This window comes from Ahaetulla prasina, chromosome 2, assembly GCF_028640845.1.
Source record: "Ahaetulla prasina isolate Xishuangbanna chromosome 2, ASM2864084v1, whole genome shotgun sequence".
Taxonomy (NCBI): Eukaryota; Metazoa; Chordata; class Lepidosauria; order Squamata; family Colubridae; genus Ahaetulla; species Ahaetulla prasina.
In genome coordinates, this window is record NC_080540.1 from 86,390,628 (window position 1) to 86,400,761 (window position 10,134).

The 10,134-nt window shown below is 48.3% G+C and overlaps 1 protein-coding gene across 2 annotated transcripts; it reads left to right on the top strand.

Moving 5' to 3' along the window:
* Positions 1-2,428: 2,428 nt before the first annotated feature.
* HAND1 (heart and neural crest derivatives expressed 1) lies at positions 2,429-9,923 on the top strand. 2 transcript variants are annotated; one of them, XM_058170313.1, is made up of 2 exons: positions 2,429-3,125; positions 8,362-9,923. In XM_058170313.1, the coding sequence occupies exons 1-2, from the start codon at positions 2,523-2,525 to the stop codon at positions 8,461-8,463; spliced, it is 705 nt and encodes a 234-aa protein (XP_058026296.1). In that variant the 5' UTR covers positions 2,429-2,522; the 3' UTR covers positions 8,464-9,923. The 2 variants fall into 2 exon arrangements, with proteins under 2 accessions (XP_058026296.1, XP_058026297.1); XM_058170314.1 differs by having other exon boundaries at positions 8,365-9,923.
* The last annotated feature ends 211 nt before the right edge of the window (positions 9,924-10,134 follow it).

Below are 10,134 nucleotides of genomic sequence, written 5' to 3' on the forward strand. Positions count from 1 at the left end.
TCATTACACTCTCTTGGAAGCTGGTCCAGAAAAGAGAAATGTTGGACTGGTTAGTGCTTCAGCAGAGAAAAACAAAAACAAAGGTCCGCCAGCTAAAAAAATAAACTTGTTGCAGGCAAATGAAAATTAGAGGTGGGTGTGGGGTGAGCGGACTGATTACTGATTCATTTGATCATTTTTTCCCCATTCCATTGATTTTCTTCTCTCTTTCTCTCTCTCTCCTGGTCTATTTTCTAGTTCGGTTTTTAATAGAAAACATCATCTGTGATGAGACAAGCAGCATGGCTGATACACAGAGAATTCTAAACAGTGACACTGAGGCACAGAGATGCCTTCCAAAAGACAATTTTACTTACCTACCGTTGAAAATGAATTCAGACCCAAAGAATGAAGAGTGACTCAGGGAATCTTCCAAATATCACATGTCCACAAACACTTTAAAGTATGTTCCAGTCTGGATTTTCCTACTGTAGTAATGTCTGCACCCGCATTACAGGAAGTAACCCTTCTGATTGTAATTATTTCTGACTGCTGTGTACAGTGTTATAGATTTGTTCTTAGTTGGTCATGACTTTGTGAACAGGAGAAGATGCAGGCAGTATTCGGTATTTGTTCTGTCCAACTATAAAAAAGTACGTTGTATGAATGCCTAACCAATTTTGCAGCCTGATTTATCATTTCTAATAAAATTGACTAAAAGTGCTCCACTAAAATTACTTTGTGAGTATTGGTTTGTTTTCAGTGTTTATTCTCTACTCCACACAAGGCACCGGAATTATACAGAACAGAAGCATTAATATTCTAATAACTATTGGGCCTCGCTGCCTACTTTGTTGTCTGCCATTGCCCTTCATCAGGGCAGTTCCTCGGACAACCACTCAATATTCAGTTGAGCTTTTTTTTCCCCTCCACGTTTAGGAAAGTGGGCAGATAATTGTACCCTAAATCTAATGTTTTCAGGGTAACAAAGATTATCTCTTTATGATGAATTATTGGATCCCTGAAACCTTCCATTGCACTAATAAAAGTAATCTCTTAATCAATGGCCCTTGATTTTCTCTTTTCCCTTTTCAGAGTGAACACGATAGCTTTCACCTTTCCTCAGGTTTACAAACTTCTTCCAGTCCAAATGTTAATTCCTCCTTGCTAATGGCTGGAAGAGGAAAATTTCAGGCTCAGATTAGGAGTAATAAGAAATGCATTTTCCTCACCTAATGCCTAAGACAACAGAGCTCCATTGACAGTAAGGGTAAAGCCTCAACCTCTACTGCAAAACTTGGAGCAGTTACCTCGACCAAAGTACTGTTCAGTTACGGTGGAAAGCTCTCCCACACAAGATCAAAGGAATTTAAGAAGACAGAAATCTGGATATACTATTTGGTGATACTTAAAATATCCCCCTTCCCCTTGGTCTTATAACGTAATGAAATTAGATTGTCCTGAAATACAACCATCTTCAGCGAACGTAGATGTGGACTGATTTCGGGGATAAGTGAAAGTCCAAGAAAATAAAAGAAGTACCATACAGTATTAAATTCCTGCAGGTTAGAACAACCCTCTCTCGTCTTTTATTATTATTTTGTGGCAACGGGTACTGGGGCAATTCCGAAGTTATCTCTCTTAGGCTTGCGATCACAGCCTAGTTCTCTGGAAGAATCACCCGACGACTCGATGGAGACGGGCTGCTGAGAAGCCCCCTTAGAAAAATAGAGAGACGCAGCCTGCCTCGCCAAGAAAGGCCGCTTCGGTAAGGGAACGGCGCGGAGTGATGCCTGCCCCGCCGATCCGCTTTCGACCCTTCCAGCAGGGGAACAGAGGCCGGAATCTGCCGAGGTATCTTGGTTTCTGGCCCCTCGAAATCGCGCGGCGCAGCCTTCGAGGAGCGGCAGAGAGCAAGCCAGTTTCTGGCGGTCCCACCACGAAGAGAATCGATAATGGGGGAAGCGGGACGGAGTCCTTAAGGTCGAGGCTTCAGCTCGGGACAAACGGCTTTTGGTCTCCAACCCAGGGACCTTTCCTGGGGGAAAGAAGAGGCGGAGAAGCCTCTCGGGGCTATTTCCCCGGGCAGGGCCGGCAAGGCTGATTCTAGCGCTGGGCTCTTTTCTTCGCGAGCGGTCTCCGGGAAGACCTCGGAGCTGGGATCCGCGCTTCAGCAACAAACGGGGAGAAGGCCGCACAGAGCGGTTCATTGGCGGGCCTAGGCCGAGCTGGGCCGGGCGTCCGGCTTCAGAAAGGGGAAAGCTCTTCGCCGCCGCCAGGACGCTTGCGTGCGTCCATCCGTGCGTGCGCGCGCGCGCGCGCCTGTTCCTTCCCCCTCCCCTCCCCTCCCCTCCCCTCCCCTCCCGCTGCCCTGCGTGACATCAAAAGCCCGCCGCTGTATAAAGGCCGAGCGGAGGGGAAGGAACGGAGCAGGGTCGAGGCAGCGAGCGAAGCGGACAAGCCGGGTCGGGGACTGGTGTGTGTGTGGAGGCGCCCGCTCGCCCGCTCGCCCGCTCATGGCTTCGTAGCGCCAGGCACTCGCCATGAACGTGGTGGGGAGCTACCAGGGCCACCATCACCCGCACCATCACCCACACAGCGCTTTGCTGCACGAGCCGTTTCTCTTCGGGCCGCCCCCACCGCCGCCCCCTGGGCGATGTTTCCCGGCTGCGGCTGCGGCAGCGGCGGCAGCGTCCGACCGGCCCTTCGCCCAGGGCTGGCTGTTGAGCGCACCGTCGGCCGAGCTGTCTCCGCCGCCTCAGCCTCCGCCGCCTCCGCCGGAGCTGGTATGTGCTGCGGCCGGGCTGGCTTCCTCGGCTTCGCCCTCTTCGTCCTACGGCAGCAGCCCCTCGGAGCTGGGCGGGCGTCTGGCTGGGCGCCGGAGAGCCGGGCCGGCGCCTGGAGCCCCGCGCAAGGAGCGGCGTCGCACCGAGAGCCTGAACAGCGCCTTCGCCGAGCTGCGCGAGTGCATCCCCAACGTGCCGGCCGACACCAAGCTCTCCAAGATCAAGACGCTGCGCTTGGCTACCAGCTACATCGCTTACCTCATGGAGGTGCTTGCCAAGGACGGGCCGGCCGCCGAGGGCTTCAAGGCCGAGCTCAAGAAGGCCGAGCCCCGCGACGCCAAGAGGAAGCGCGAGCAGCCGGTAAGAATCCGGGATTATTATTATTTTTTGGGGGGAGGAGATGTTCGATGCTCACGCGGAGCCTTGGAGGGAAGGACGTTATGTAGGATCGGCAGGATGCAGACTTTGGTCGGCCCTCTGCATATGCTTAGAGGAGATCGCGTCCTTAACTGTAGGTCAGAACGTGGGTACCTGGCCTCCAAATCGCTACCCGTCAAAGCAGCGCATAAACAAGTCGCGGTTTGCCGAGAGCGGGTGTGTCCTCTGGTAGCGGGAACTTGACACGTGTGCGGGAGGCACCTCTGCATTCATTCCTGGCTTGAAGAGGCTTCCCAAAATTCCCCTGGCTTCGTTAAGACAAAGCTGGAAAATTTGCTTAGGCTTTTTGAAAGAACTAAAATCCCAACCAACACTTTGGCAGTGGAACTGCACTAGACATAACATTGTTTTAAAACAATATCTTTATTTTTATTTATTTATTATTTTTTTTAAAAAGAGTGGAAGCCCTTTTGTTATTTTCCGTATGGCACTTTTGAAATGGAAATATTAGCACATTCTTCCTGCCCAGCTTCAGGTGCTTTGGCATTATCTATCCAAAGATGCTTTTCTCCGAAAGGCTATTGGACTTTCTTCGTTTTTTTCCCCCCTTTCCTTTACAAACCTTTCCCTTCAAAGAACTGAAGAAGCTTCTTGGATGAGAAAGGAAACGTTTTCAAAGGAGAGGGTAAAAAAACGCACACAAAGTCCAGTTGCCTTTTGGGAAAAGTACCTTTGAGACAACCATGATCTGGATGATTGAGAATCTCCATAGACAGCCATAGGTTTCTATTGCAATAGTGGTGGCTGCATCTGAATAGTACAGTTAAACCTGGTGCTTAGATACTGACTTTGTTCACAAAGCATGTAAATCCAAATTGTGATTTGCTTGTTTGAGATGCATTGTGTTTTGTAAACCAAGCTTTTTAAAAAAAAAAAATTAACAGCTTGAGAATTTTGTAAAGATACTCAAGCACCCCATCATTCTTACGTTGTTTGAAAGTAAACACTATGAAATTTTAGTGGCCACCCAAATGAAACTGTGGTCCATTTATATGAAATTTGCAGATGAGCAACCATAGAGAACTACACATTTGCAACAATAAAGGATATCAGATCCCCAGGAGTTCCAGGAGAAAGGGCAGAGTGTGGCTTTGGAGGTGGTTGGTGGTATTGTTTGGTGGTATGGGAACTAGCTACATAAATAACCTAATTATTTAATTGTGGATACACTTATATTAGATTTACACAAGAGGAGACTGTCCAATAATCTTAACATTTACTACATTTATCAAATACAACTGCCAAGTCTTTATCTGACCTGTTTTAACGGAATTGGGTGAACGTAGATTCTGTAACCTTATAAAACCAGTAGTAAAGCTCACTCTCACCCATATTTTTATCTTTGAAGGTTTTGAAGATGCAATAGAAAACCCATGAACTAATTTCCACGTGAATATAGTTCTAATGACCTTGGAATGCTGTTGGTTTATTTTTAAAGTCTTGGAGGCCAATCCTATGCCCCCTACTTATGTTTCATGCGACATGATCCAGAAAAAAAGTTCTTGAATTGAGGATTGGTGTAGCTGGGAGATGTTCAGTGAGTGAAAAGACTAAGTGCAAAAGGAAAACCAAAGAGATAGAAAGTCCATATATGAGGTTTAAGCTTGTTCTTGAATTGACAATTTCCTAAAATATGTTGGATTATAAAGTAGCTGAAGCATCTGGGTTCCTGCAACATACTGTCATATTTATAAAAAAGAAACATGTGGAAATGCATTTTTCCACCACATTTAAGAGTCTTTAGCTCTGATTAAACTTGTGTGAACACAGCCACAGAGGCGCTCTTCTCCAATATTCTTTGTCTCTGGAAAGAATATTTCTGCAACCAGCAATATTTCTATGGGAATTCAACAGGCAAAGGTGCTCTGTTTCAATCCTGGCAGGTTTTTGGTTTTGGTTTTGGTTTTCTTAAGACACCTACAAAAATTCCCCATCGCTTGGTAATTTCATCCTGCCGGTAATCTCCTTAGGCACTGAAGGCTGTGCAGCACCAGTTCCTTCAAACGGCCACGGAGGGTTCTTCAGCCCTGTTAGGCTACAGCTCCCAGGCACTTAATGAAAGAGTGGCTCAAGAATGTAGGATTGTAAGGCCCTCTGGGTCAAACGTGGAGCAGTGGCAAGGAATATCTTCAAGGCAGAGACTGAAAGTCCCGTTGAGTCCTGCGTCAGAGAAGTGATTTCGTAGTGGATGAATGCACTACAGTGGATTCATGCTGCCAAATCAGCCCGGTATTCACTATGTTGTATAAAACATGAAAACTAGTTAAATCTAGGTGAGTGTATTGTGTGAGCCCCACTTATAGCCGCGTATGGCCCCAGTCCAGCACCCGCTTGCTCTGCAGTAAAGCCGGAAAGCACTGGGCAGAGGATTACAGAACCAAAATTCTTTCCCCTGCCCGCTACAAGTTCCCCGACTTGCCTTACCTTATTAGATTTCGGGCTGCCAAAAACGTGACTGCCCCAGCCCCTCCGGGTCAGGTCTTTCAACCTCGATGCCCTTTGGGAAAGCCGAGGAAGCGGCAGCCTGAAGAGCGCTCCAGGTTCGCGGCAGTCTAACTAGAGAGAGGAGCTCGTGCGCAACCTTGGCTGAAACCAAGCGGCGCTTCTGTTCGTCAATTCCCCTCGAAAAGGAACTGAGCCTTCCAAACTGCGCTAGCGGGACCAGGCAGGGTCCTTTTCTGCCGAACTGCTCCACATGGTTCGGGGCGGAAAAGGTGTCGCTTCCTTCTTCACAATCTGCGGCGAAGAGGCCGGAGCTGGTCCAACTTTGGCCTCTCTGCACGAAGCATCTGAAATCCCCGGGCTCAAGAGTGGCAAGCGGGAGCTGTAGCCAACAGCTCCTGAGACGCCACTTTCCCTGCCCAAAGGCACTTTTCGGTGAGTTGACCTCTGCAAGGTGGTTGATAAGCGCCCGGCGGCTCCGCCTGCCTGCGAGCCAAAAGCCTCGGGCAGCAGAGCAAAGCCTTCTCCCTTCGGGAAAGGCAGACGTCACTTCCCCCACACGAGGTGGTTTCTTTGGGTACTAATTCTGTTCAAAATTACAGCCAAACCTGAGGAGCTGAAGAGGAGACCTAAGATGCCGATGTTTAGAGAGATGGGGGAACGGGACCGAACTGGGGGGGAGGTCCCCGAGAGGCTGCAACAAAGCGTTCCCTTTTTCTCTTTCTCTCTCTTGGAAGCTCCAACTCCCCACATTTTTTTCAGGGCGTCCTTTCCTTCACCCCTCGACAGAAAACTGAGGAAACTAGGATTTATGATCCAGCACATTTGGCTACTCAAAGCGTAGCCTTTGCTAGCGATTGCCCGCCACCATGCTGATACAGACACAGCCGGCCTACAAATGCATTTTGACAGGTGGCGAAAAGCTTTTCTCTCCCGTGCTCTTCCTAAAGAATGGACCTCACTTTTAGTCGGGTTGGGAGTAGAGGGGAGGATTTTCTGAATGGATTTCGAAGTCGGAAAGCTGTCAGATTTAACACGGGGGAGGGGGGGGGGAACAAGATGTAATGCAATCCTTCAAGTTTTTTTGGCCAAACTTAGATTTTTGGACCTCAATATTCGTTTACTCTTTTTTATACTTCTTCTTAAGCCTTTACATATGTTGGTTGTTGTTTTTTTTGCGTGGTTTCTTCTGTGCGGCCTAAACTCCCCGCTGTAGGACCCGCCACCGAGACTTTGTTTTAGTGGTTCAAAGGAGATTAAAAATTGCAAAATTCGTCCAAAGTTCCCTGCATCGATTTTTTTTTTTCGTTTTCGTTTTAAATGCTGCCCGGCTGGTATGTTTTTCTGGAAAATCTCTCCCCCCCCCCGCCCCGTCCCAATATATATGTGTATACGTGTCTATACACATTGCAATTTGCGACCAACACTTACATGCTCACAAGAGTGGAGTCTTTCCAAGCAAAACAATAGTCGAAGCTCTCTGCGGATTTGCTTTCATTTCTCTTTTCCCTTTCCCTGGAATCTCATTCCGTTAAACAAAACAGACCCTGGTCCCGTGTTTTGCTAAACTGTTCTGTCCAATGTCTACGGCTGTCTATATGGCTCTGCCGGAATGGTGAAAATGCAGCCATTGACCAGGGATATGAAAGGCAACAATCCAACCTTTTCCTTTCCAGTCAGCTCGGCTGACTGAGAAGGATGAGATTCTAGTACAAGCATCAAGTTCGAAATCCCCGATTGATTTTGCAAGTCTGTGTTGCCTGTTGTTGAGATTGTATCAATCAAAGCTCATACAATTATGGAGAGATCAGTCCTAATGCTCTTTCACCAGGTCTGCTTTTTGTGTATATTATTTATATACATTGTATACGTGTATAATACGATAGTGTTTTATATGCATTCTTGAAGTGACTGTCACTTGTCCATTTCGGGATCCTGAGGCCTGGATTCCCAACTGAGATATGCAATGGCTCGCCTCCTCCCCTTTAAACGAACTATATTCGGTTTCAGATCTCTTGAATTATCTTTGGGGGAAAAAATAAGGGGGAAGAAAGGACTGAAAAGGCACATTTCAAAATCCAGCAAATGAGTTGTTTAAAAATAAACGTTTCTTTTTCTTTAAAAACTTAAACATATTCAACATTCTGCGTTTACATTTTCCAAGAGCCTGTATAAACTTTCTTATTTATTCAGTGCTGTTGCCCAAACTTTTACTGCAACCGCCTTGACAATTAGAGGCTCAATAAGGAACATAATTTAGTAGGGCCGGTTGGGTTTACCAAACACGGCCTTCGATATTTATAAAAAGGCAGTTAATAAAGACAAGGAATTTATTGCCTTCCTCCTGATAATCTAATACTCCAAAAAGAGCGGGAGAGCGCTGGGTTCTTATTTACAGCCTCCTGAGAGAAATTTGCAAACAGAGGCATCTCAGGTAACCAAAAAGCAGTCAGGCACTGCCTCCTGTCTTTGTAGGCTTCTAAGGTGCGGGCTTACTGTGTTTATACCGATTAAGGACATGGGCCTCTGCGCCGGAGTTAAGCCTGGGCTTAAATGCCTTCCATTGGCGCCTTCTTTTGGGCTGGATCGAGGCTGAAAAAGACGCATTGCTTTTTCTTGTATTCCACCCCTCCGACTCCCACGTCTGATAATCATGGCGAAGCTTTCTTTTAAAATAACTGTTTTTCTCCCCCCCCTCCCTTTCACTTTTCTGCAGCAGCCCGTGGGATATTCTCATGCTTTAGGTCAAGGCGAAAAAAGGCTTAAGGGCAGGACTGGGTGGCCTCAGCAGGTCTGGGCGCTGGAACTGAATCAATGACCCTCCGGAATTCCCGTTTGCGACGAAGAAGAATCTAACAACTGCGGTGGCGAACCGAACTCGACGAGATAGCCCGGCGGGACTCTTCGCAGCTCGCCTTCTCCCTCTTTCTTGCCGTGCCAAAGAGCAGCCGTGCAGCTCTTCCCTTCATTTGCTTTGGAAACGTCGGAGGGCCTGTGCAATGTCGGAGCCGCGGTGGAGGATACTATTACCCTACAAAAGGAGGAGGCGAGGCCGAAAACCAGCCCGCAACCCCTTGGCTGAACTTGGATCCGAACCTATTCATACACACGTGTCTCACTGTCTGTACCACTCTCTACTTTCTGGGAACCCAATCGGAAAGCCAAGCGTTTGTGTCTCCTCCCTGTTTTAAATTTGTCGGTACCAGGGTGCGTCGTCCTCCGCGTAACTCTTTCGGGGATTGCGGAAGGTCTGAAGCGCCAGAGATGATCCCCTTCCTTTAAAACCAAACCCAGCCCAATCTCACAGCCCTGAAAGAGTGGATAGAGACGGAGGGGTGACTTTCCAACGGCCTGCTTGGATTTCCTGGACGCCGCTGTGATTTCCGTGCTTGGAGAAGGAGAGGACTCTTAATGAGCAACGGAAAAGCTGTCTAGGCACCTCTCCTCGGAAGGAAGGGAGAAGGGAGAGCAGCACGGGAACCGCCGTTCCTCGGTCAGCAACAGGGCTCTTCGTCTGTCCCTGGGTTTCGCCAAGCAGCGATCCAAACAGTTTCCCCCACCCACCCCAGTTTCATCACTGCGGCAACCTCCTTCCCTCCCATCCTCCGCAACTACCACTGGCGCATGACGAGGGGCTCGATCCTTTTCGGCCGGCCCAGGTAGGCGAAGACTCTGGGTACCCGGCTCCGTTCCTTCCCTGCCTTCCTCAACCCTGCCTGCAGCACCAGCGCCAGCCTCTGTGCAGAAGAAGCGCCGCCGGAGCAGGTTCCCGTCAGGCTCTCGGTTCTGCAGCTGATCCAGCTAAAACCGGTATCGTCGTCGATCTGAGATTGGAGCTGGGCGCTGTCGCGGGAACGGCAACGCCTTCCAGAAGTCACTGCGGCTGGTCGCTCGGAGGTTTCCGCTTTCCTGAAGGAGGCGGGAAGCGTGCCCGGTCGGCCGCCGTTAAGCACTTTCTAACCACCCATTGATTTCAGCGGGAGAGTTAAGCACATTACCATAACCCTCCTGTTGAAATCCATGGGACATAGCCATGCTTCCCTTGGGCTGGACTGTGCTTAGTGCTTTAAACATATGTAAATAAACAATACATCAAGTCCTTCTCTCTCCCTCCCCGGTTTTTTTGCCCCCCCTACCCTTCCACTCCCATCCCCTTTGTTTTTTATGTTGGATGTATTTAAACTACCTATTTGGGTGAATTTGATACATTGTCTGTACCGGGTTTTCTACCTCAGATCTGTATGACCACTTCCTAAGAGACAGGTTTGCCAAGTCAAGTATTTATGAGGATTTTAAAATATTATTATTAATAATAATAATAAAGAAAAGCTTTATGGAAAAAGAACAACATACCACCTGGCCTCTCTCCCTTCTCTCATGGCATGTTGGTGGAGTGCAGAGAGGCAAGCCTCATTTTTTAGGCCTGGCCATAGTTCTTGGGGTGTTTACCAGGGAACCCAGAAATTCCAATTATACAAAAAACCTTGGT

What these genes read in the sequence shown, in the direction of transcription:
- HAND1 (XM_058170313.1), top strand. Translation starts at nt 2,523, where the DNA reads ATGAACGTGGTGGGGAGCTACCAGGGCCACCATCACCCGCACCATCAC. An exon ending in AGAGGAAGCGCGAGCAGCCG is followed by an intron (nt 3,126 to 8,361) that starts GTAAGAATCCGG and finishes ACTTTTCTGCAG; the next exon opens with CAGCCCGTGGGATATTCTCA.